The sequence below is a fragment of the Neolamprologus multifasciatus genome, chromosome 6, assembly GCF_963576455.1.
Source record: "Neolamprologus multifasciatus chromosome 6, fNeoMul1.2, whole genome shotgun sequence".
NCBI classification, from domain to species: Eukaryota; Metazoa; Chordata; class Actinopteri; order Cichliformes; family Cichlidae; genus Neolamprologus; species Neolamprologus multifasciatus.
This window is the reverse complement of record NC_140444.1, coordinates 22,552,656-22,577,692: the sequence shown is the minus strand read 5'-3', so window position 1 is coordinate 22,577,692 and position 25,037 is coordinate 22,552,656. Positions and strand designations below refer to the sequence as shown.

The 25,037-nt window shown below is 37.8% G+C and overlaps 4 protein-coding genes across 9 annotated transcripts; 3 read left to right on the top strand and 1 right to left on the bottom strand.

Annotated features, from left to right (window-relative positions):
* The first annotated feature begins 8 nt into the window (after positions 1–8).
* LOC146516999 (ecto-ADP-ribosyltransferase 4-like) lies at positions 9–2,816 on the top strand. 2 transcript variants are annotated; one of them, XM_085162387.1, is made up of 5 exons: positions 166–224; positions 391–476; positions 570–1,288; positions 1,843–1,890; positions 2,006–2,816. In XM_085162387.1, exons 2-5 carry the CDS (start codon positions 417–419, stop codon positions 2,082–2,084), a joined length of 906 nt encoding a protein of 301 aa, XP_085018513.1. In that variant the 5' UTR covers positions 166–224; positions 391–416; the 3' UTR covers positions 2,085–2,816. The 2 variants fall into 2 exon arrangements, with proteins under 2 accessions (XP_085018515.1, XP_085018513.1); XM_085162389.1 differs by having other exon boundaries at positions 9–476; positions 582–1,288.
* Positions 2,817–2,919: 103 nt separating this feature from the next.
* On the top strand, positions 2,920–7,571 carry LOC146516998 (ecto-ADP-ribosyltransferase 5-like). The gene is made up of 5 exons (XM_085162386.1): positions 2,920–3,345; positions 3,448–3,543; positions 3,632–4,350; positions 4,598–7,150; positions 7,468–7,571. Exons 1-4 carry the CDS (start codon positions 3,316–3,318, stop codon positions 4,665–4,667), a joined length of 915 nt encoding a protein of 304 aa, XP_085018512.1. The 5' UTR covers positions 2,920–3,315; the 3' UTR covers positions 4,668–7,150; positions 7,468–7,571.
* A 125-nt stretch (positions 7,572–7,696) lies between these two features.
* On the top strand, positions 7,697–11,970 carry cldnd1b (claudin domain containing 1b). The gene is made up of 4 exons (XM_085162395.1): positions 7,697–7,922; positions 8,224–8,325; positions 8,537–8,674; positions 10,571–11,970. Exons 1-4 carry the CDS (start codon positions 7,697–7,699, stop codon positions 10,789–10,791), a joined length of 687 nt encoding a protein of 228 aa, XP_085018521.1. The 3' UTR covers positions 10,792–11,970.
* An 892-nt stretch (positions 11,971–12,862) lies between these two features.
* LOC146516996 (N-acyl-aromatic-L-amino acid amidohydrolase (carboxylate-forming) B-like) lies at positions 12,863–22,667 on the bottom strand. Of its 5 annotated transcripts, XM_085162380.1 has the most exons (9): positions 22,603–22,667; positions 20,548–21,041; positions 20,020–20,162; positions 17,774–18,000; positions 17,429–17,621; positions 15,686–15,779; positions 15,500–15,607; positions 14,548–14,660; positions 12,863–13,735 (listed from the first exon to the last, which is right to left on the bottom strand). In XM_085162380.1, the coding sequence occupies exons 3-9, from the start codon at positions 20,128–20,130 to the stop codon at positions 13,544–13,546; spliced, it is 1,038 nt and encodes a 345-aa protein (XP_085018506.1). In that variant the 5' UTR covers positions 20,131–20,162; positions 20,548–21,041; positions 22,603–22,667; the 3' UTR covers positions 12,863–13,543. The 5 variants fall into 5 exon arrangements, with proteins under 5 accessions (XP_085018506.1, XP_085018507.1, XP_085018510.1 ...); XM_085162381.1 differs by lacking the exon at positions 22,603–22,667 and having other exon boundaries at positions 20,548–21,052; XM_085162384.1 differs by lacking the exons at positions 20,548–21,041; positions 22,603–22,667 and adding an exon at positions 19,771–19,872 and having other exon boundaries at positions 20,020–20,132.
* Positions 22,668–25,037: the final 2,370 nt, after the last annotated feature.

Below are 25,037 nucleotides of genomic sequence, written 5' to 3'. Positions count from 1 at the left end.
AAAAGGAGCTTACAGGAACTCAGTAGCTGAGGCAGAACCAATAAGGGGACACCATTTCCCACAGTGACAAGTTACAATCTTCTACAGGAAAAACTGTAGAGCTGCATTGTAGGATAACTTATTTGACTCCCCAGAGCGTGTTGTGCTCATTGCTGCTCAGAAGTTGGATAGACTCTTTTCTGTGAGTTGCTAAGACAAGTTTTTTTTTTTGGTTCTTGCTCCAGGTACGTGATTTTCTGTCTTTTCCACATTTAAATTTTTAAGTTGACATATTCCAAGAAAACCAAACAAATATTAGATTATTTACATCTTTCCAAATCCAAGTTGACTGTGAAAAGTGTTGAAGAACTCTTTTCTACCCACATTTGATCCTGCAATGCTTTCTTTTAGTCTCTAGAAAAAGAAGTGGATAAAAAATGGAGAACAGAAGAAAAATGCTTCTTGCTACAATAATTTTCAGAGCTGTCTGCTACAAAGTAAGAAATGTGTTTCATACGAACAAATTTTAGAAGGTTAGAAAAATTATTTACTAAATAATGAGTTTTAAATGTGATACACCTCAATTAAAGGTGACTGCACAGGATACAAGAGTACTGGATGTCCAAAAGACCATAGATGTTGTAGATGACCAGTACAATGGATGCCGTGAAGAGGCCATGAAGAAGTTCATTGAGTCAGACGTGTTAAAACAAGAACTAAACAACAGTGAAGGATTTCAGAAAGCGTGGAATAAAAGTATCGAGTGTTCAAAACAGATTCCAGGAGGAAGAAAAGAGCATAGTGCTGCACTTTCAGTCTATCTTAAAGGAGATCGGCCTTTCAGAAACACACTGAACAAAGCAATAGAGACAATGGGTGGAAATGTTAGCATCTATGAAAACCACTTCCACTTCAAGTCTCTTCATTTCCTGCTGATGGACTCCATGAGGCTGCTGAAGCCAAAGGAGTGCAAGAACTTTTATGTTCTGCTAAGTGGTCAAAACCAACCACAGAAAGGCTCCACAGTGAGATTTCCAAGTTTCACCTTAGCTCATTCAAGCTATGAAGAGCCAAACAATTATTATGATCTGTTTGAGGACATCATTTTAAATATCAAATCTTGTTTCTTTGTCAGCCTGGAAGAACACACTTGTACTAAAGCAGGGGATACATTTCTCTTATCTCCAGCAGAGGTTTTCACTGTGGATGGCGTAAATAGCAAAACTGTGGAGGATGGTGAAGAATATGTTGAGATTGTTTTGAAACATTCAGGACTGAAAAGCTCACACAACTGTTTTATCTTTCCGAGGTAAGACACATATTATCTCAATTAAAATTAAATATTTTGTAGGCTTATTTCCCAAACATTAAACTTTGAAGTGCTTAAATAATTTTCATTGTGGTGTTAAACACACAAAGGAAATACAAACATTTAACTTGTCCAAAGTACATATAAGAAAAATACTTCACAAGCCACACAAGAAAATTGTAAAATATACCTATTTGTCTCAATAAGTATTTAATTTTTCTAAAAAAAAATGTAGCTGAACACTTCTAACAAGCGGGGAAAATAATTGGTGTTGTATAAAACAGCCTGTTGCTCTGTTACAGGCTGTAACAGATACTGTAAATACAAAGTAATGACTGGATTATACTCGAGGTTTTGATAAACTTAAAGATTTCCCAGCTGTAAAGCATGAGGTGACATAAAAAGTGAAAAAACCCAAACAGGATTATGAAACCCTGGTAGTGTTTTGGATGTGGTTTGAATAGTTTGGCCTGATAATGCTGACAGCATTAGTAAACGAACGCACACATCAGCACATTTTGCTTAAAGTGTTATATTCTGCTTATACAATTCAGGGTCTCAGGAGAACTGGAGCCTTTCACAACTGTCACAGAGAGAAATAGGTAAATTATTATTATTAGTGTTTTATTTCCATATCTACAGGCCGGACAAGTGGCAGGAAATGGATTGATGGCTATTACACTAATCTCTTTCTCGACTTTGCTTCCATGTCTTCAGGTCTCCTCCAGCTGTTGTCTCCACCCTGTGGCTTGCGTCAGTGCTTGCGGCCTTATCTTTGTTTTCTGTAACTGTTTAGCAAAAACAGTTATCATTCAGAATTTTATCGTCTACAATGCTGCTTTGTTTATTCTTACAGTTGTTTTGTACTTTGTCTGGCAGATTGTGCTATCTGCCAAATAAGGTGTTGCATTAGGCTACCAAAATATAATCAAATATTGTTTTCTGTTTCTGCCATATGTTATAAATTATAGGCTGAATTCATGGATAATATGCGTTATACTTTCAGTGATTCTTGTTAAGCATTGTGTGCCTTTAAAAGGATGATAAGAAACGAGAGATGGGAATAACTTGCAGCTTTTCCCAGCTGGATTCAGACTAGGTATTCTGGAGTTTATGGTGGCAGCTTTAACTCCCACAGCCGGAGTGTTTCCAGGATTTTGTCAATGGGCTGGCACGAGAAGACCAAGAACAAGGCAGAGTGGCACATAGAAAATCAGAACATTTATTAAAAATTTATTAATATTAATGAACTGTGACTGTGATAGAAAAACTGAAATTTTCTATCCATAAAACTAAATTCAACATCAATTTCTTTATTGAACTTTCTCTCAACATTAGTGAACTTCACTTTTTACATTTTCCTCAGTGGCGATTTTTCAGGGAGCAGATTTTTACGATAAACATGCTTACACATGTCGTCAGTGTGTTTCCTGAGTTAGTCAGCGATTATCTTCCTGCTTCTAAAGAAACCACACCTTGATGTATCTTTCAATGTCTCTGACAAATAAAGAGCATATAAAATGTAAAATGCTTTGCAATGAATTTAATCTTATCACACAGACATTTCAGACATCAGTAAGTTTTTTTTGGTCCAGCAGCAGGGCGATAACTACTGTCTAAATGTAACACTCATCATTAAGCTACACATCAATGAAATAAAAGCTGATTGCGCACACACACACATTCGCTGTAAAGGCTAAATGTTATTTATATTCATCTGTGAGGCTCCAGTTCATTTTTTATAAAGTCTGCATTGAAGAGGTACTGAGGTATTTGCCCCCATGAGCTATACTGAAGCCATGCTAGATCAGAGATATAAAGATAATTTATGGCCGAGCTTAAAGGGGCTAAACCTGAACCAGCTTACAGGAACACAGTAATGTTCCTCACTAAAGCAGAAAGCAGAAAAAGTAACTGTCGTGTAACAGTGACAAGTTACTTTCTTACACAGGAAAGACTAAAGGGCTGCACTGTATGATAACTTGTTCCAGTTCCTCAAACCCTCGCTTTCGCTTTCCTGCAGTTTGATGGGCCCCTCGCTGTTCTCCCTGCTTCAGGTAAGTTTTTAGTCTTTTCAGTCTTTTAGATTTTGTCACTTCCAAGTTTCTGGACCATGTAAAGTGTTACCGAACTTTCTCTATCCATATTTGATGTTTCAGGGCTTTCTTGCAGTCTGTAGAAGACAAAGAGGCCAAAAAATGGAGAACAGAAGAAAAGTGCTTGCTGCAATAATTTTCACAGCTGCCTGCAGCAAAGTAAGAATCGTGATTCAAACAAATATTAGAAAGTAAGAAAAATTATAAATTTAAAAATGGGTTTTTAAATGTGATATATCAATTAAAGGTGACCGCACAGGAAACAAGACGACTGGATTTTCTAAATAGCACAGATGTTGTAGATGACCAGTACAAAGGATGCCGCAAAGAGGCCATGAAGAAGTTCATCGAGTCAGACGTGTTAAAACAAGAACTAAGCAGCAGTGAAGGATTTCAGAAAGCGTGGAATAAAAGTAACGAGTGTTCAAAACAGATTCCAGGAGGAAGAAAAGAGCATAGTGCTGCACTTTCAGTCTATGTTAATGGGGATAAATCGTTCATACAAACACTGAACAAAGCAATAGAGACAATGGGTGGAAATGTTAGCATCTATGAAAACCACTTCCACTTCAAGTCTCTTCATTTCCTGCTGATGGACTCCATGAGACTGCTGAAGCCAAAGGACTGCAAGAACTTTTATGTTTTTCAAGATGGTCAAAACCAACCAAAGAAAGGCTCCACAGTGAGATTTACAAGTTTCGCTTTAGCTTATTCAGACTATGAAGAGCTGAAGAGATTTGAAGATGTCAATGAGAATACTATTTTACATCTCACTTCTTGTTTCTTTGTCAACCTGAAAGACTATGTGTGCGATCAAGAACAGGATGAAATACTCTTATCTCCAGCAGAAGTTTTCACTGTGGAACAAGTGAAAACAAAAACTACATCGGATGATGACAAATACCTTGAGATTGTTTTGAAACAGTCGGGACTGAAAAGCTCACACAACTGTTACATCTTTTCACGGTAAGATTCATATTCTCTCAAGTAAAGTGATTTTTTTTTTGTATATTCATTCTTCAAATATTAAGCTTGGAACTGTTAGTTGAACTAGTATTTAAATATTTAAAGGAGATACAAACATGTCACATGTGCCAATTCGATATAATAAAAATATAATAAAAATACTTCACACAAAAGAAAGTAAATTATTATTATTATTATTAGTAGTAGTAGTAGTAATCTGTCTCTCTGCTTTCTTCCATGTCTTCAGGTCTCCTCTAGCTGTTGTCTCCACCTTGTGGCTTGTATTAGTGTTTGCAGCCTTATCCTTATCTGTTTAGTAAACACAGTTATCATTTTCTACAATACTGCTTTGCTTATTTGTGTAATTGTTTTGCATATTTTTTCTGATCGAATGTGGTATCTGTGAAATATAATCAAACATAGTTTTCTGGTTCTGTTGTGTTATGAAGTCATGTGATTTTATGTCAACAATGGTGATTGGATGTCTAAAGATAAAAGTGAAAGAGGGGAGATGCAAATGCTTTTCTCCTGTTAAATTGCTCTAATAAAATATCCATCATTCAAAAAGTTTAAATTGTGGACATTCTTTTTTTTTTTTTTTAAAGTAAAAATAAGTAAAGTAGGATACCGGGCCTGCAAGGCTACCTAGGGCCAGATACTTTGTCAGAGTAGGCAGGATAGATAGGCAGTTAGAACTGGGTGAATACTTTCACCCTTTGGCTCCATCCTAGCTCTGCACTGCCTTCTGGGTAGTATCGATGGGATCAGAGACTAGACTTTTTAAACAGAGAGCCAGTCCAGATGTTAAGTACTGGGTTCCACAGATCAACACAATGATGTGACAGACAGATAACATCATACAGAAAATAATTACTTCAAGTTATTACTGCTAAAGGTGGCTTCTAAATACTGGGTTTATTTGTTTTTGCATGTAATTGTGCCCAAAATATCAGTAAAATAAATACCATTGGTAAAGTTCCACATATACTGAGTATTAATGAATCTGCTCTCACTGGTTAGTTGAAATAATTTTTAGTTCAAACTTCTCACAGGATCACATCATTTTTTTGTTTACACAAATAAGCCCACTAGTTTCAAGTTACTAAACAAAACAACTAGGATATAAACTTTGTAGAATTTGTTGCAAATATTCAGAGTTAGTGTTTTAAGAATACATTTAAAACTCTCAGAAAGCATTAATGTAAAAATATAATGTGTTAGATATAACCCGATAAAAAAAATGATGCCTTTTATTGGGTCTCTGTGCAGCTTGATGTGAAGGGTCACGTTTAATCTTTAGGAGAAGGCATTATGTGTCATTCCTGTTAGAAGTTCATAAAGACACCACCACTACATGTTAGAGTGCAAACTTAATCTTCAGCCAGGTAACTTAAAGCAGTTTGGTAAAGCAGGAAAAATATTTCCCATGATGCTCCTTGCTTTTTTTCAGATTTCCAGGTCAGACTGTTGCCCTGCCTGGGTGGATCCCAGGCTGCTTGTCTCAGGCTGCACACATGTGGTTTGATGTACCCTGTTTTAAATGATAGCCGTCCTTGAGACAAACACCTTAGACTTTTTGACTGATTTTACCTCTTTTGCCACCAGGGATCTGGAGTCCCATGAAAAATATATCACTTTCGACGCCACCACTTTAATACTGCAAACATGGATCAATTTTCTGTTTAGAAAGAAGATGAGAAGATGTTTAGAAGATTGATGAGATATGTGCTATCCATTTATAGTGTTATTAGATTTTCTTTTTACATTGACTGGTACATATGTGTATACTTTTTGGATGCAATTAAATTCTCATCTATTAAATGGTGTAAAAGAAAAATTTGTATTTTTATATAATGTATTGGCAAATATAACTTAAATAATCATTTGGATATTAATTTTCTAACAAAGTCTAGCAAGATAAAATATGTTTCTGATTTCATACCTTGTGAAGCTCAAATAGCTTTTAAACTGATTTAGCTTACTGAAAGATCTCACCACCTGCAACAGTCACAGTGTGCAAAATATATGCAGAGCAATGCACACTTGCACTGCTCTGTTTATGTGGCTTATAATGACAATGTATTATTATTACAAAAGACAACTCACCTACTTTAGGTATCAGTGGGGCTGGCTCATGTCAGGACTATGGGTATGGGAACAGCTAAGACTGAGCCAGTGGTTTGGTCTGGCAGCAGGTCAGATGATGGAGGAAAAAGTGATTTACTATTCATATGTACAAAGGGTCTGACAGCACCAGTTACATGTTGGGTTAAATAACACACAAACACATTATTTTCTGTTCAGCATGTTGAAGCATGCTAACTAAGACTAGAAAAGTTTTTGTGTGTGTGTGTTAAAGTTTTTTAGGAGTCAAATTGAGGTTTTACCAACTGCATACATACATGTGACTATTCCTGAACCTAAATAGTTTGTGTCAAGGCAGTGTTGGTTGGGAGCACTTTGAGATGACTGTTGTTGTGACTCGGTGCCATACAAATCAAATTTAATTGAACTAAGCATAAATTGAATAGTGTCTGGTTACATTTATAAATAAGTGTAGTTTCAAATGTATTATGTAATATTTATAATTGTTATAGTTTGTAGGCACTTCGCTTGGTTATGGTTTCTACATTCAGTTTCCTCCTCTCCTCCGAAGCAGAAGGTGGCCATAATGCACAAACTCATTCCATCAAACGAAGAAGGAAAAACAGGCGAAGAAGAAAGCGGAGGTCAGCCACAAATTGATAGAGCAGAAAAGATAAGATAGGGCTATAACTGGAAGGTTTTGGCCAATAATGAGGTAAAAAAAAAAAGAGCTCGAGTGAAATCTGTAACGTTCAGGTGTCTGTTAAATAACTCGATAATGTCGCACTCTGCTGCAAGAAGCTATGTTTAGCGTTAGCTGGCAAGTAGGATGCTAACTTCCTGACACAAGTGAGAAAGCTGTCTTTGTTATTGTTAGCAATGTGAAGCAGATTAAACGTTAATAACATTAATTATGAGTACAAAGCAGTTATGATCACTAATTACAGGCTAATTAAGCTACAAACGACGCTAACTACCTCGTATTGCGTACTTGTTGCTTATGTATTTTTTTTATGTTGGATTCCTCGGCAGGCTGTGAACGCTTCTGTGGACCTAATCGAAACTGCAGCAAACATGCAGCTTAACTGAAGAAAGCACAATGCTCGGATACTGTGACACTTCCAGTGCCTACTGACCACATGCCGTGGAGCCAAAGCAACAAGCCGACATCTAATTGTTAGCCTTCCATCTCAGGAAGCCAAACCTCATTTGACACTGCAGACTGTGTTTGTTCTCCTAAGGAGCTGTCTTCTTCTCTACCATGGTGGATAACCGGTACGCCACAGCTCTGGTTATCGGCTCCGTGCTGAGCCTGTTGGCCACGGTGTACCTCTCCGTGGCTGTGGGGACTCAGCACTGGTATGAGTACAATACCCCAGAAGTTAATAATACAACGCACAGCGAACCTGTATTCCCCAACGGCACTCGGGCACTATGGTGGAGGTGTATCCTGGTAGCCAGCCCCTCATACTGGTTCAAATCTCCAGGTATTACTCACAGTGGCACACCTGTTCAGCGTCCTCACTGACCAATACTTTGTTTGATGATAGTGCTGCCTTCTAAATTTAAGAAGAAAATCTGGTCTGTTAAAATCCATTTTTAACTTTAAGGAATTTTATTTAGATTAATTCTGCACATTGATTTACATCACTGACTTTTCTGCACTCAGGATTGGTTTAACCAGTGCACTTGATTGTTATAATGCCCAGTCCCGTGTTAAATGCTTTACATTGTTAATTAATGAGAAAACTTAGTTGGATTTGTGTTCTCTGACTGTTTTGGTTTTAGATCGCAAGATGGAAACCCGCTGTTCAAGCTTTAGTCTTTCTGATCAGTTAGGTACAAAGTATAAACCTGGAAATGAGGAAGAAGAAGACCTGCTAAGAACATGTGAGTGTGTCCTTACTCTCCCTCAATCTATTCAGGGAGACCTGTAGTTCATAAATTTTTTTTTTCTTTTCATTTTACTGAGCGATTCTTACATTTTTTAACCCATCTTGGTCACTTCTGCTCCCTTCACTGTCTTTACTTGCACATCATTTGTTAAACATTAGAAATTATTGACAGAGTTTGAGTTTAACCTGTAATGATTGTTGTGCAGACTTGTGGAGGTGCCAGTTTCTGCTGCCCTTGGTGTCTCTGGCGCTGGTGTTCCTCAGTGTCCTCGTTGGGGTCTGTGCCTGCTTGTGCCGCAGCTTTACCCCGACCTTCTGTGTGGGAGTGCTCCATCTTCTTGCAGGTGAAAGAAACACACACATTTACAAGTTTTTTTTAAGAGAGCATAAAAACTATAATATCTTGCATTTTTTCTGAACTGACAGTTTAATTTCTTACTATTTTTACTGCATGAGTAATGTTGACAAAAACTAGTGGCACAATCAGTTCTAGGTCAAGCAGACTCCCATGAAAACACACAGACAGTATCTTAGTCAGTCTCCTTATCTGCTTGGATTGCCATGGTAACTTGGTTCAGAGCAGGTTAATTTTTAAAGTTTTGTTTTAAAATTAGTTGGAAGGATAATATAGTCAGCATTTCTTTTGTTTTATTTACAGGATGCCTTAAATGTGCTGAAGGAATAAATTATATATACAAACATTAGAGTTTTACTTTACTAACACCTCCAAATGAACCCAGCTGTGAAGTTACAGCAGCTCAGACTGTACTGTATAAATGAATGGTTGGTCCTTATGTGCTGCTGAATGTCATTTACACAGCTGGACTTGCAGCTACCGGCATGCAGTTTTGAACTTACAAGTTACAGGTGCATTCAATATAATTAGTGTCTCTTTGATCAGGCAACAAAAAGTGATTAAAAGGTGATTTCCACATTTCCCTTTATAGACATGATTCCACATGACTTTGAGACAGTGTTTTAACTGACCATAGTGAGAAACCTTTAATGTTTCACTGCATCCACTTTAAAGTTTTAGAGTTGGAGCTATAAGGTAGAAATAGGCACAGAGCAGCAAGTGTTAATGTCCTCTTTTCCCCACCTTAATGTTATATTTACGTCCCTGTTACCCGTTTCTCTGATAACATCTCAGATTGATTCAGCCAATCCATTTTGAAGAGGAGTCCAATGATGCGTCAAATGACCTTTTTTATGTGAGAACCTGAAGCACAAAGCCCGGTTGAACAAAGATGGTCAATGCCCACCAGTGTGATACCTATTATCTCTGAGAGGACCTTTAACTTTTGTGAAGCTAGCTTACACAAAGTAATCCTGGCTATGAACATACTTGGTAGTACACCCCTCTGTAGTGACTTTTGGCTTCAGCTGTGCATGGCTTACTAGGGCTATAGATACCCAGAACCCTATAAAATCCTACACCATAACGTACAGCTTAACCTGATGTGCACCTTTCTAGAAATGTAACTACACGCCTGGTTCACACAGCCTGCAACCACTGTGATTGCCCTGTTTAGTGCCATCGATTCCTCCTGTGAATTTCCAGCTACTTATTTACTTAATTTATCAGTGAGAGAAAACAATCATAGCATCGGTATGATTGTCACCAAGTTCCTGGAGGGAGTTTGTTGAAACTATTGGAATTGACATGAGGGAAGAAGTGGAAAAAGTTGAGGGACAAATATGTTTGCCCCATAAAAAACTGACCATAATAAAAAGTGGGGACCTGGGAGGGGAAAAAAGTCCCAGAATTCTGTTTGTTTTCATCTTGGCTGGCAGTGCGTGTAAAACCCTCGGGCACGACCACACGGCAATTAACAAATAATGCACTTGCCCCGAGATAAATGCCAGCACCAATGTCAGCCAGGTTACATTGCAGTCTCTACAAAGATTCACAACAGAAGTCAAAATGTATGCAAATCATCCAAAACCAGGGGTGCTTATTCCTAAGGCTTTGAGACTGATGACCTTTGAGGGTCCCCAGAACCCACTTTGAAAACCACTGCACAGAACATTTGTTCAACCAAAAACCTCCCTCTGCTTTCATTCATTTACTTTGGTCTTAGCCAGAGTACAATGAAGGTGGAGTTCATCTGCTAGATTTGTTTCTGCTTTGCATTAGAAGCTTAGTCCTTTTTTTTTTTTTTTTAAGATCCAAATGACCACAAACATAAACGTTTACACGATCTCATCCCGTTCCTTCATCACTGCTTTTGACTCCTCAGGTCTGTGTTCTCTGGGCACTGTCTGCTGTTTCCTGGCCGGGGTGGATTTGGTCCACCAGTATTTCCCTCTGCCTGATGGGGTGGAGGGCACCTTGGGCTGGTCTCTTTACCTTGCCCTCATATCCTTCCCTCTGCAGATGATGGCAGCGTCTCTGTTCCTGTGGGCGGCCAAAAGTCACCGCAAAAATTACACTCGCATGACCGCTTACAGGGTAGCGTAAAAGAGAGACTGACAATCATACAGTTTAAGACAGCTTACGGGTTTCATTACATCCTCAGAAAATGGTTTCCTGTTAGGAGAGGATGTAACTAGGATAAAGGGTGCTTTTCACTTCATCTGTAACAGAATTTTCATACTTAAAAAAAGGAGAAAAAAAAAACGAATTTACGGTATCTCAGACTTGTAGAAAGGAGTGGTGTTTTAATACCATTTGAGTTATTTCACCAGTGCTTTTTCTTGCATTTCTAACCTGTGTTTTACCCAAAGCATGTTCTTAATGGTTTTAATCTTTAAGGGTTGCAGATCACTTACTATTTCTGGTGTTAACCATGTTTTTTGTGCATTATTTTATTGCCTTCTTTTTGGTTGCCATTTTCTTCTGAAGCTGCTCACCACATTGCCCTTAACTTCACACCTGGAGTTATCCAGGACATGGTAGCTTTCTCTGTGCATGAAAAAATATTAAACAAGAGTTTATTTTATTTTATTTGTTTTACTTTTTTTTCTGCAGTTCTGTTTTTGTATAATTTTAAATATCCAGCCTGTGCATGCCTTTTCATCATCGTCTGTGGTGATTGTTCATTTCAGCCTGTGGTATTTTCTAAGTGTCATCACAAATGTGACCACTCATCTGTCGCCTGTGTTTGTAGATGTATTAATTTAGTTAGTTTGAATATTTAAAAAGACAAACAAAAAAGCTAAAGTGATGCCACACAAACCTGTGACCTTAAGCCCCAAATGATCTGCTATACTGCCATTTTACAGAGGGTTTGCTGCTCAACACCACCTAAATGTTTGCAGGCTGGAGTTGGTTCTCCCATCCATCCCAACAGTTACTTGTCTGACTGGTTTGGTAAGCTTTCAGATGTTTACTGTTGATACAGTATGTCAGCGTTTCAGTCTGACTTTTTAAAATAACAATCAAATTTTCCAAAAAGTTCAAATCCTCTTGAATCTGTGACCACTTACACATTTCTGTGTGTATAAAAGTCCAAAATGAGTAATATGTCAGCACTGATGAATACTAAACAAAACAAACTGTAATGTTTTGTGTCAGAATGATTTGTTACATGTCTGACGTGTATACACTCTGGCTTTTTGTAAATGTTTTTATGTATCCAGAAGCACACTGTACTGATATTCACACTGTCTTAATAAATTTGGCATTTGCTGACTTTTATGTTTGTTTCATGTAATTCTTTTAACCTCCTAGGACCTGGCGTTCACATACGTGGACATCACATTTTGGGTTGTCTAGACCAAAATACTAAATTTTGCTCTACAGGGGCCTGGTATCCACTTACGAGGACATTATACTGCCATTGTTCTATTGAAATTTAAAATGAATGACCTCTTATGTGGATCTAATTTTTCTCAGAAACAAAAATCAGGTAAAAAAAAAAAAAAAAGATCAGGTAATTCTGTTTTTACATTCATCAGGTCCCAATCAGCAAACAGAAATTAAAAATGCATGCCATGAAAGAGTTTGGGTCTTAGGAGGTTAAAGGAGACGAGTAAAGATGATGAGTTCTTACTTACAAGCTTACAATGTCTTGTCTTACACGTCTTCAGGAAGAACAATTGCAATTTGATATATTTTGTGAAAACAACAAAAGAAAATTTGAAAAAGAAAAATGCACTCCTATAGAGTGTGAAAAAGAAGGGTTTTTCAAGACCCTTTTCAAGATCCAGTTGATCTCAGGTCAGCAGGCAGCTTGCTCCAAAGAACAGGACCTACAACTAATCGTGCAGTGTCAGATTTTAGTGTAAGTAGTTAAAAAAGTGTTTGCACATTTGGAACTGATTGTAGAAATATTTAAGATATTGCTGATGATCTGAGAGGTGTCGGTCATCTGTTTCGTCCACAGTTGACAAGAATCGCTTCTCATCCCAGAGTTTTAGTCAGATTTCACTCAAAGTTGCACACCGTGACCACTTAATGGATCTTCATCTGAACTGTGCTCAAGGTCAAAGTAATATTTTTTGTTTTATGGGCTTTTTTGATCATTACTTTAAAACAAAGGCTTCTCAATTGCAGCTGTGCACTGTGTTAAGAACCACTTACTACATGCTTGTATTATACAATTAACTTTATTTATAACAAATTTTCCTTAACACAGTTATAAAGTGTCTGCTGAAAGATTTAAAACGTGTAAGGAATACAGAGACAACTGAAATCATCAAAGTCTTTTTTAAGCACAGTAGATAAATATGATAGATTTCTTTTGCATCTGTCATTGATCATTTCATCACTCACAGTGTAATGTTAGGACAAACCAATGTTGTAAAGTGTACTTGATAAACACACTGGAGCATGTAGTTGCTCTGACTGATGAGCATATTCCTGCTGATAATTGAGCTGATCCATTTATTTTATGTAAATCCAAATCAAATACACAATGCTAAGAAGATTGTAGTTAAAATTCACTCATGTTCATTTATTCAGTCATTCATTCATAAAGGATTTCTGCATGTTAAATTTAGCTTTAAAGAACATCAAATGCGTGGACTTCAACTCTAGAGCCTGTGAAACACACCACTGAGATAAAGCTCGAATAAGCTTCATTTTACATATTAACAGAGGTAGTAGCAGAGCTCCTGTACTGCACTGGAGGATGGAGTTATGTTTTTGACACCTTATATTTGTCAGTCATGACATCACATTTGTTCATTTGCATATTTCAAATGATCAGAATAATTCTCATTTCCTACTTTATTATCATTTAAAATTGGGATATTTAAATTTAGCACTCTCAGCCTGTCACTTTTATGGGTGGGAGTGTCAACTTTATCTTTCGAGCTAAATGAAAAGCGATCTTCTTCTCGTAGTAGGCGCACTCATTGACAAAGAAAGGGTAGAGGTCTTCACCATCATACTTCACTGTCTCCCCGGAAAATGACATGAATATCGGATTGCCCTGCTGCAGAAGCTTGAAGTCATTATCCTGGAGAAAGACATGCAAATACGACATTTACTGCTTGACAGTCTTTGAATTCATGAATGTAAATGTTCAGATGAAACCAGGTTAGGAAGGCTTGTTTAAGGCCAAACTTTTAGACAACCTCTCAAGGATACCTGAGGGTGTGAGGGATTCTGCCAAAGGACTCAGTATTTATTTTGTGGACACTGGACATGTCTAATGGGCAGGAGACCCGAGGATAACAATAAGCTAGACGGATAGACTGAAGGGTTCTCAGCTAGCTTGGAAGCACCTAAGTGCTTCTAAAACTGCTGCAACTGTGACCCAGACTCAGATAATGAAAAGTGTGTGTCAATAGAAAATTGTACTGAGTAGTCAGTATAAGCTTTTAGTGATATAAGTTTATTGATGATAGAATACTGCATGATGACCTTTTCCTTGTTTAGAACTGATTGTTCTTTATGAAACGTGTTCTGATATTTGTATCTGAATCTTTCTACAGCGATAGTAAGAAGTTGAACAAGCAGTTCTGACCTTGCACACACACACACACATACATACACACACAATCACATACGCACATGCTCATGTCACTGAACAAATGTATTCATTTCTCTTGTATAAATAAAGAACGCAGACGGTGACAGAGCACAAGTCCGTGAGTGTCTCTTATGTGTAGGAGAGCTCTGTCACTTGTCCTCACAAGTAAAGACAACTGCAGTGTTTGTGTTTTCTAACTCAGGTGTCTCAGCTGAAGAATTGCGGGGTGATTTTAAGAAATCCCCTGTCAGTGTGAAAGCTTAGACTATAAAACGTGCACCCATCTTGTACTGTACCTGTAACTGGGAGTGTACGGCAGCAGTGATTTCCCCAGTCACTGGATTCCTCGGGTAATCTATGCTTTTCACCAAGGTGTATGCTTCCACTTCACCCCCTTCAAATGTGCTTCCTGATGAGGATAAAAGTTGCAGAGTTAAAGGAGTAATTTCACAAAGAGCTATGGTTTGATTTTGCCACTGTAGGTCCACCTGATGTTGTTGTTTGCCATTGCATAATTGTTCACGGTTAACCCCGCCATCTGATTTACTGATTTGTGATGACTTAAAGCTTCTCCAGTGAAGCTACCCCTCTGAAAATGAGGGAACTGTGTTGAAAAATGACTGTAATACCTTAAGAGTTAATGCAATGCTTTTGATGAACTTCTTCAATAAAAGTAAAAAGTCTGCACTTTATTCATGTGATGACTGTTTGAACCAACTGTTGTAGCATACAGCAGCAAAATGACAAAAAACATGTGTCATTAACCAAATATTTATATATATATATATATATAGTTATATATCTAACAAATTGCAGAGGCCACTTTAGTCCCTGCTCCCATTGAAACATCAGGTGAGGTGAAGCTCCAGCCACAGGATGCATTCTATAATTAATTGGTTAATTACACAGTACATTACACATGTGGGGAAGCATATGCATCACATATGTTTCACCTCGTTATTTTGTTTGTTTGTGTAATGGGAACAATTCTTGTTTATTCTCATATTTAGATTTATGACCTGGTGTAGCCTGCTCAAGTATGTTATCTGCTGACTGTATGAATCTCTGTGTGATACGTGTTAGCTCTCCTGCATGCAGCAATTAAAAGCTTGGCCACAGCTGAAGATATTGCCATGGCAATTGTAAAAAAAGCAGCTAACTGAACAACTACAGACTACAAAATTATTTAAATAAATATTTAAACCAAAGCTTATAAGAAGGGGCATTTTAAAAGTGGTAGCATCTTACCAGAATTGAATTCCTGAAGCCAACTGAATATATGATCCACTGCCTCTTTCACCAAGTTATAGATATCTGCTCTGACCACACCATTGGGCTGTGGGCCAGCCTCTATTGCTGCAAAGAACAAGGGGAACAATCATCTAAATATTTAATAAGCTCAGCTTTGCAAAAGATGCACACAGACACACTTACCAAAGCCATGCTTGCCGACTGATTCTAAAGAATAAGCCTCAGCGATCGGTATGTCCAGCTGGATTGCTCTAACTTCCACAGAAGCCATTTTACTCTGAAAATCAAATATGTTTACTGTCGACTGCACACTGTGCTTAGGTACGATAGGCTGAGCTTTAAAATAAACTACATGTTTATCCCGGATTTTGGTTATAGCTTTATAACCTGATTTTATTGAGTTAAGAACATAATTGCATGAGTGATGTACAAGCAACACAGACATACTTTAAGTGTTTTGATTAGAAAATACTATTACCCAGTAGAAACATTAAAACAAAGACTAAGAAAAAATCCTCAGACAGTTTAGTTAAAATTGGTGCTTGAAGACAACACATTATACAGCTTAATGGGGTTAACTTTGGTGTTTGGGAGGATTACTGACAGGATTGTATTTGTATCTGTTATTGTCTGTGGTATTAATGGCATGATAACACATGGCAACAATACACATTTAGGCACGTAGAGATGTCAAGGTGACCTTCTGAAGTTTAAATTGACCATCAGAATAGGGAAGTGACTTTGAATATATTATGGTTGTTGGCACCAGACAGGCTTATCTGAGCATTTCAGAAACTGCTGATCTAGTGAGAATTTCTCACACAGTCATCTCTAAGGTTTACAGAGAATGGCCTGAACGAGAGAAAATATCCAGTGAGCAGCATTTTACTGGATGGAAATGTCTTAGAATAACCAGACTTCTTCAATTTAACAAGAAGGCTACAGTTACCCAAATAACTATGTGTTACAACCAAGGTATGCAGAACAGCATCTCTGCAGTGTGGTCTTCTGCTGCCATCAGCCAAGACTGGAAAACTGCGGCTACAATTCATATGGCTTTACCAAAATTGCACAACAGAAGATTTAAAAAAAATGTTGTCTGGTCTGATGAGTCTTGATTTCTGATGCAACATATTAGGGTCAGACTTTGGTTCAAACAACATAAAGGCATGGATCCACCTTGCCTTGTGTCAAAGTTTCAGAAAGTTATAAAAGGGTTTACTTGGGACACTTTGGGCGCTTTGTTACCGACTGAGCATTTAACCCTAGTAATTTTGCTAATCAGGTCCAAACCTTTATGACCACAATGTACACATCTACTAATAGTTACTTCCAGCTGGATAACACATCATGTCACAAAACTCAAATAATCTCAAATGGGCTTCTTGTATTTAAATGGCTTCAGTCACCAGATCCCAGTCCAGTAGAACACCTGAGAACATTACCTACATCTTTGAGAAATGTTTCCCGCACTTTGTTGAATCTGTGCCACAAAGAATCAAGCCAGTTCTGGAAGTAAAAGCCCAACTCAGTACAGGTGACTAGTGCCCAATAAAGTGGCCAGTTAGTGCCTTAACTTTTGGTATGGGAATGAACTGAGGATTCACCAGAATTTCTGAATTACTTTGGTGATTAACATAAATAATAGGTCCAAGTTTTCAATCACCCATTACTGAAGAAGGTAAGCACTGTTTCTATTATTTATTTATTTTATTTGCATTCTTGCTTTTGAAAACAGCTGCTGCTATCTCACTATACCATCACTGCGAAGATTAACCTGACTTTTAGCAAAATTTAAGTTATTTAAACTTGAAGATATGAGACCTCTAGTAGTTCACAGTTTATGCATATTTTCTTTATCAGAAACATTCTAGATGCAAATTCCAAGTGCATGACTCGAAATATCTGTTTGTAGTACTCTTGTACCTGTAGGTACTTGAGAATGTGCAGGGTGAACCAGTCTATGGAGTATAAGATGAGGCAGAGGCCCATGTTGGAAGTGGTGTTGTGGATGTCTATGAGCAGGTCCACGGCCTCTTTGCTTCCTTTGGGCCCAATTTGAGCGTTCAGCTCCTGAGCTCGCCTCAGTTCATAGGATGATGAATCTGTTACAGGGGAACTAGAATCGGGAAAATAAAACAAAGATGTCTCTCACACATGGCAGATTTGAAAAGTTTTACTTTGCTCTCACAGTGCAGCGCAGTTAGCCAAAACCTTTTAAACTTCATTACCTACATAAAGCTTTGGCATCAGTTTCGTTTTTGAACTTACTTTAGCAAGGCTTCTGTGAAACAGCGGTTAAGGTCGGTTTCTACGTATCTCCTGCAAATCTCCACAGCCCGTGGGTTTGACAGGACAGTGGAGACAGAAACAGATCCAATTTTATCTATCTTCTCTTTCTGCAAATGTCTCACCATATAAACCCCTGTCATCTCATTTCCATGAGTGCCACCAGAAATGGCAACCCTGGACAGCGGTGGGAAAGACACAGACTCCATCTGTTTCCACGAGAAAAAAAAAGAGGGTGTTAGGTTAATGTTGGATTCTCTTTTTCTGTTGTATAAACAAACAAACCAAAAAAAAGTACCAATGATGTCTTGACAGTCATTCATTGACTAAAAGGAGTGTAACCTTTGAGCTTTTTGAGGTGCAGCTTAAGGAAAGCTAGAACACAATCAAGGTGTTCCTAGTGGAACAAATGATAAATTCAGGTTCACCTCCAACAAAAAAATAAATAAATAACAGCAAAACCGTTATTCTGAATAAAAAGAACTATTTTTTGCAAAAATATACATGTAAAGATTGAAACTCAAACATATACATATATATATATATATATATATATATATATTTATTTTTTTTTAAATACTAATATTCGCCCGAAGTCTGTCAAGATATGAGAGTTTGTGGTAACACTTGTTAATGATTTCTTTGCACACACACACACACACACACACACACACACACACACACACACACACACACTACCCTCCAGGAGATCAGAGTCAGAAAGTCCAACACATCTAACTCATTTATGATTGTATACAAAATACACTTCTCATAAAATTAGGGCAAACACTTAATTCTTACAGTGTAAAACAAACTTCAGGAATATGGATCTGCCCCTTTAAGAAGCATGAACCACCATGAATCCAGTTTTACTGCTTTTTGGGGGGGTGGGGGGGGGGGGGGAGCAGACAATAGGTGCACTGGAGTGGCAACTCTCCAAAAGACAGTTTTCCAATTGATGGCTCTCTCCTTTACCATTTATAGGTAAATCAGTTTATAATAATAAAAATAATAAAATATTTAGCAGCGTAAGTGATAAATAGGTGACAACACTCAGTTCATAAGAAACTACAATTTTGCTTCCCTTGCTCTGGCTTGTTTAAGAGAACAGAAGTTGGGACACTGAACCATTTATAAATCTTCCCTGAGGCAGTTTGTTGTTTATACTTTGGTCACCTTTTAAGCTTAACAGGCCTTACCGCCTTTTCACCAGGAATACTTTTTTAAGAGTTCAGAAGTAGAAATAGAGCTGATGAAACAAATCTTGCTATTGAGAAACCTGAAATAAACACTCTTTGTCAACCAGAAAGGTTTTAGGCGGCGGTCCTTTGACCTTTCCTAACACTGCTCACTCGTCCAATGTCCACACTGGGAACCACAAGGGATCCCACATCTGCTGATAGAGGCCCCATTTTATCGAGGGAAAGTCAGATACTGCCCTTAGGTGAGCCCTTTTATAACTTTCTGTTCAACTGTACATTAAAATATTAAATACATACTTTGCATTTCTATTCTTATCAAAAATAAATATTAAAAGTGGCTATTTCACATCATTATCTATATTAGTTTTAGAGATCCTGGCATCTGCTGCAATAGTAAGTGGGGATACAGCACAAGGCCACACCTACTCTTTATGATATTTATGCCATCTGAATGCTGCAGTGTCATTATACTCATTATACTCCAGGTTTTGGATCACAGATATGATCCCAGCTGAAGAACTGGATCTGCTATTTACAATGTAGGTGATGGTGGAAATATAAATAGGAGCACACTGTGCTATCATACAATCATATTACAATGTGACTGTAAGCACTAGTAAGTTCATAGTTACATCTACTACAACAGCAGCAGCAGTAAAAGAGAAAAATAAAGTAGTAAAATCTGAGAAGCTAGTTTTAAGGCTTTGGCAGCTTGCCTCTGTCAATACAGCCAATAAAATACGCATAAAACTACATTAAATTGACTCCATGTCTTACCTTTCACGTCAAAATTCAGCCTTGTTTAGCATTCACTGGATTCATCAACCTTTGAACCCAGAGGGGAAGTTGTATCGGGGCGGAAGTGTGCTATTTCATAACCTAAAAAAGAAAGAAAACACTTTTCAGCCCACAGCAGCTGCTTAGCTATTCACAATTCACACAGACACGCAGTACAAACCAACCCACATGCAAGTACAGACAGCTTCGATTGACTGCGCCCGCCTTCAGGCTTCCTTATGTTTGTACCTTCTTACAGCGGCCCTCCTCTATTTCTTTCTTCAGCTCAAATTTCATTTTTGTGACGTAACAGGAAGTCACTCTGTTGTTTTCTGCTAAACCAGCAGGAGCCGCTCTCATTGCTCTTTGGCCTGTGGTGCAACTTTGAGGTGCTGCAACGACAACAACAACAAGTAAATGGCACACAAGATATTTCACTTCAGAGGAACCCAAACCTCGGCAGATGCTTTACTGCAGCTGTATCAAAACACTCCAAGCATTTCCACCACCACTGCTAACTATAAATAAATAAATATATCTGATAATTTATTAGTAAACAAACAGTAAAAGCATAGATGCTTTTGGGCAAAAGTCTGCTTAATCTTTTAGTTTATTGCCTAAAGAAAGGTGAAACAGTCTAAAGTGATATAGGTAGGATTTAATTACAGTAGTTTTCTAGCAGCAGCAGTTCTTGGACATCTATTTCATCAATATCATACGAATCATTCAAATGAATGAATCTAGTTGATGAATCTGTAATCTAAAAATGTTAATTACCTCACAACTTTGCAATCTTTCTACTCCATACCACCATCCGTTTTCTCACACCCTGCAACTCTCGAAAGAAGACCTAAGCTCCATTTAGACATGTAATCCTTTTTGATCCGTCGCTTGATGATAAGCTGCTTCCTCTCACTCGTTCACTCTGTCGCTCTCTCTTTCTCGTTCTCCGCCTCTGTCTGTCAATTCAATTCAATTCACTTGATTTTTATCTCTTTTTGCTTTTACCCCACAGGCTTTGCTGGCTAATGGTGCTCTGATTTCCTGTATTTATGAAGATATTTCTTCCTTTTTTTCCTTGTTTTTATGTTGTTGGTTGTTTTTGGTTGTGTGAATGTGTGCTTTCTTTTTTAATTTTTATATCTATTTGTCAGGAAGTAGCTCACAAAGTGGCTCCATTGAATAGTGGTTTACTCATTTTTCTAATAAGTGAAAGATCCCTGGTTTGATTCCAGGAGCAGACACAAGTCTCTTTGGGTCAGGAAGGGTATCTGGAAAAAAATAAATACATAAAATCAAATATGCAGAACTACCTGTCTTGTTGATAAGAAAACAGCTGAAAGAAGATCTATATGTCTGAATTAGACACACCATATTAAGGTATGTGCTGTGGTAAAACTGTGTATCACACTGAACACAGAATACAATAAATAAAAACTTCCAGTTGGATGTTGTCAATAGAAAATTGTATTTGTTTAGTCAGCATAAGTTTTTAATGATATAAGTTTATTTGTGATAGAATGCTGCATGATGATCTTTTCATTGCTCAGAACTGATTGTTATTTATGAAAACGTGTTCTGATATTTGTATCTGAATCTTCCCACAAGCGATAGTAAGAAGTTGAACAAGCAGTTCTGACCTTACACACACACACACACACAATCACATATGCACATGCTTATGTCACTGAACGAATGTTTTCATTTCTCTTGTATAAATAAAGAAAGCAGGACGGTGACAGAGCACAAGTCCGTGAGTGTCTCTTACGTGTACAAGCGCTCTGTCACTTGTCCTCTCGAGTAAAGACAACTGCAGTGTTTGTTTTCTAACTCAAGTGTCTCAGCTGAAGAATTGCGGGGTGATTTTAAGAAATCCCCTCACAGATGTATGCATTCTTTCTTGGGGTTTTAAACACTAAATTAAGTTCCAGTATCAGACTCACAACACTGGGCTGAAAGCCTGCTCCTGACTCCTGTGACATCTGGCAAACACAGCCTGTACTTTGGTGTCTGCAACTGTCCCATCACATGACATTTTGTGGAGACGCAAACTCAAGCTAAAGCTGGAGAGTCACCCTACATGTAGAGGAGCAAATGCAAGTCAATATGGGAGTGATCTAAACATGGCTGGAAGTGTTGCCAGAAGTACAAAATGTATATTTATATCAGCTAAGTGAATATATAAATAGTAATGTTGCTCTTGTTGCTACCAATGAGGCCTTGCCCTTTAGGACCCTGTGTATGGTGCAGGTCCTTTGAGCTCTAGCCTCTGTGAAGCACATGCTGACAATGCTTCAACAATAATAAACCAGGCATTGTGTAGATATGCATAGATATTAAAGCAAAAGCTTTTCAAATGTTGTACAGTGTGTTTGCTGTTTTAAAGTAAAGGAGATATAGGCCAAATTCATGCTGTGTCAGTGTCTTTGAAAAAGGAGAAACTTCAGATTTGGTCCAAAGGGCAAAGGTTAATCTCTGATGAACGAGGTTAGAATAAAAATTAACAATATTAACTTTCCAAGAACACTGAAAGTTTTTCTCTTAAAGTAAAAAATTAAACTCTCTTCTAAACTAGGGTGTTTTTCAAAAACAAACATGGGTAACATTGTTCACAGTGACAAAAAACTAGGCTGAAATAGTGTGGCTTGGAAAAAAATGCACATGTGCTGCCCGACTCATTGTTAGCTATATTAGCATAAAGTTAAAAAAACAAAACAAAAAACAAACACGAACGACTGAGCAATATTCATCCATCAATTAACAGAGTCAAACACGGATCTTGGGTTCACCCTCTCACACAGCATTACCATACTCAGTCACCTTTGTAGTTACCTTACTTATTTAACAGATGTTTTAAATCTTTTTTAACATACTGCGGTGCTAAATGAGGGCTGTACGTTGGCCTGTCAGTAGTTTACACTAGTGATGTGCGGATCGATCCTGAAATATCGATTCCTCTGATACCAATTATTTATGTTCTAGAATCGATTCTCACATTAAAATATCGATATTTTAGTGAATTAGGGTAAATTTGTAGTTTATCATTAACAGGAACACAGTGGAAAGAAACTATAACATTCGGATTGTCTACATTCAAAGGAACTACTTCCTCTTCCGCCTTTCATAGTCATTTGCGAAATAGGCTGTCTCGCAGCCCCTTGGCGTGCGCACTCACAACAATGGCTGAGCGTAATTGGAGTCATGTGCGAACCTATTTTACCTCCACAAAAACTGAGACGTGGTTTGCGATACATGTGGCAAAAACGTGAGGTGTTGTGGCCACACTAGGGAGACATTCAAAAAGGCTGTTGGGGGGATAAATACATTTTATAGTGTTTATTTATCGGATGAAATACGTTAAATGTCCGGAAACAGCGGGGGTGTCCAAATTCAGAGGCTGCTTCCACCTGAGGACCCGGCCTTCGTGGTCGAGAAAGCCGGGTATACGTCACGAGCTCCCTCGGTGGAGTGAAACTCTGCCGTCTGCTCCTTGCTATCTAAAATATAACCGGGCGCTGGCGTAAACTCTCGACCGTCTCACACTTCTGTTTAATCAGTTTTCTGTTTGACGTTTAAAGTTAAATTTAATTTAATCTAATAACTTTAATCTCAGCCAAACTGATTTACTCACGAACAAATAAAACACTGAAAAAGCCAAACAATAACATTTTTAAGTTATCTAAGTGACTTATATATCATGTTTAACCCGAGTAGCGAAAGACCTCGGGGATTTGAAGACGATGTGTCGGTCGGCTCAGATATTTGAAGTTTACACAGCTACATTCTCACCTGAAAATATGTTAAAAGTTTTTTTGCGACCCAGAAAGAGAAATAAGAGTAATATTAAAACTAAGCAGCTGCCGTCATTGTTGGAAACAAGTACTCGGATGTCCTGCAATCATTATGATGCTATAATTTGAGATACAATACATAAAATAAGTTTTTGTACAAAGTATCGGTATCGGATCAGTATCGTCGATACCACCCTGAATATTACTTGGTATTGGATCGGAAAGGAAATCAGTGGTATCGCACATCACTAGTTTACACGCGCTACGTCGCTGAATCTTTCAGTTACTTGTTTCGCGCTTCTGACGTGGCGAGGGTGGACTGGAGTACACTGAGGCCTAACAAAAGGACCAGACCATCATGTGTGACAGCAGGGGGGTGGTGTTTATTTCACCTCTGGCTGTTAAATGTTTTGATTTGTGAGTATAATGTTGTGTCTCACTTAATTAGGTCAGTTTGTTCATACCTCGTTTTGACAGCTGTATTTTACCTCCAAGTCAGCTGGATACATTTATACATTTCGAAATGCTTCCTTGACCTTGAGTAGTACATTCTTACTACTTACGGGCTCTTCTTTGCTCTTTTGTATTTCTGGCACGATTTTATGATTGAGGGAGGGTGAACTGAAACCATTTTTTAAATACTGAGCCTGTTCATAATATCAGCTGATATGAATATATAAAAATAAGAAAATCATATTTTACGTTTTGGTTTTGACACAGTTACCTTTACACTGAAAAAAAGAAAATAAATCAATGATAGCTTACTGTTGCTACTAAATAACAAATGTAAAGTATCTAAATGGCACTCTGAGGATCCAGGCTAACCAGGCATACATTGTTAGTGTGCTATCCAGTTTCAAGCTGTCTAGCATGTGAGAAGCACATGCTTCTCTAACTTGTGCTTTTCAGATGTTATAAACAATACATGCGATATATATCCAACTATGACCTAATTTAGAAGAACACCATTCAAAATATCTTTAACTGAACAAAAAAGGACTCCTCCTTTTTCCTTGCAACTGTCCTCTAGTCCTCCACATTGTCTCACTGACTCTGGCTAAATAAAATCATGAATAAACTATTAAAAAGACAAGTGTATCCGGAGGACTCTTGAAATCTGTGTTTGTAAAATCCTGCTTTGTGCTCTGCCAGTGCTGCGTGTTGCATTATTCACTTGAGGTTGTCTAATGTTAATAACAAATCAGTTATTTGATGTGTTGCCACGCAGACATCAGTGTCACAATTATAGTGCCCAGTAAGTGTTTTGTTTTTCTCCTGCTGTGTATGACTGCAATTACCTCAAAAAGCGCCTCGAGCAATCTTGCTTTTATGAGCTCTTCAGTGACGTGGGTTGTTTGATGTTTCCATATTCACTTGTTTTCAATATGTATTTATTGAAAGGCTGCACTCTGCTGGGTTTTATAATAGAGGCTGTGGGCCATTTTAAGCTGTGCACACTGTGAAAAGACCAAAAGG

Excerpts from the sequence above, each read along its gene's own strand:
- LOC146516999 (XM_085162387.1), top strand. The coding sequence starts at position 417 with ATGGAGAACAGAAGAAAAATGCTTCTTGCTACAATAATTTTCAGAGCT. Across the intron at positions 1,289-1,842 it reads AACTGTTTTATCTTTCCGAG|GGTCTCAGGAGAACTGGAGC; the intron begins GTAAGACACATA and ends TATACAATTCAG. Across the intron at positions 1,891-2,005 it reads ACTGTCACAGAGAGAAATAG|GTCTCCTCCAGCTGTTGTCT; the intron begins GTAAATTATTAT and ends CCATGTCTTCAG.
- LOC146516998 (XM_085162386.1), top strand. The coding sequence starts at position 3,316 with ATGGGCCCCTCGCTGTTCTCCCTGCTTCAG. Across the intron at positions 3,346-3,447 it reads CGCTGTTCTCCCTGCTTCAG|GGCTTTCTTGCAGTCTGTAG; the intron begins GTAAGTTTTTAG and ends TTGATGTTTCAG. Across the intron at positions 3,544-3,631 it reads TCACAGCTGCCTGCAGCAAA|GTGACCGCACAGGAAACAAG; the intron begins GTAAGAATCGTG and ends TATCAATTAAAG.
- cldnd1b (XM_085162395.1), top strand. The coding sequence starts at position 7,697 with ATGGTGGATAACCGGTACGCCACAGCTCTGGTTATCGGCTCCGTGCTG. Across the intron at positions 7,923-8,223 it reads ATACTGGTTCAAATCTCCAG|ATCGCAAGATGGAAACCCGC; the intron begins GTATTACTCACA and ends TTTTGGTTTTAG. Across the intron at positions 8,675-10,570 it reads AGTGCTCCATCTTCTTGCAG|GTCTGTGTTCTCTGGGCACT; the intron begins GTGAAAGAAACA and ends TTGACTCCTCAG.
- LOC146516996 (XM_085162380.1), bottom strand. The coding sequence starts at position 20,130 with ATGAGAGCGGCTCCTGCTGGTTTAGCAGAAAACAACAGAGTGACTTCC. Across the intron at positions 15,608-15,685 it reads AGTCGGCAAGCATGGCTTTG|CAATAGAGGCTGGCCCACAG; the intron begins GTAAGTGTGTCT and ends TGTTCTTTGCAG. Across the intron at positions 13,736-14,547 it reads CCGTACACTCCCAGTTACAG|GATAATGACTTCAAGCTTCT; the intron begins GTACAGTACAAG and ends GTCTTTCTCCAG.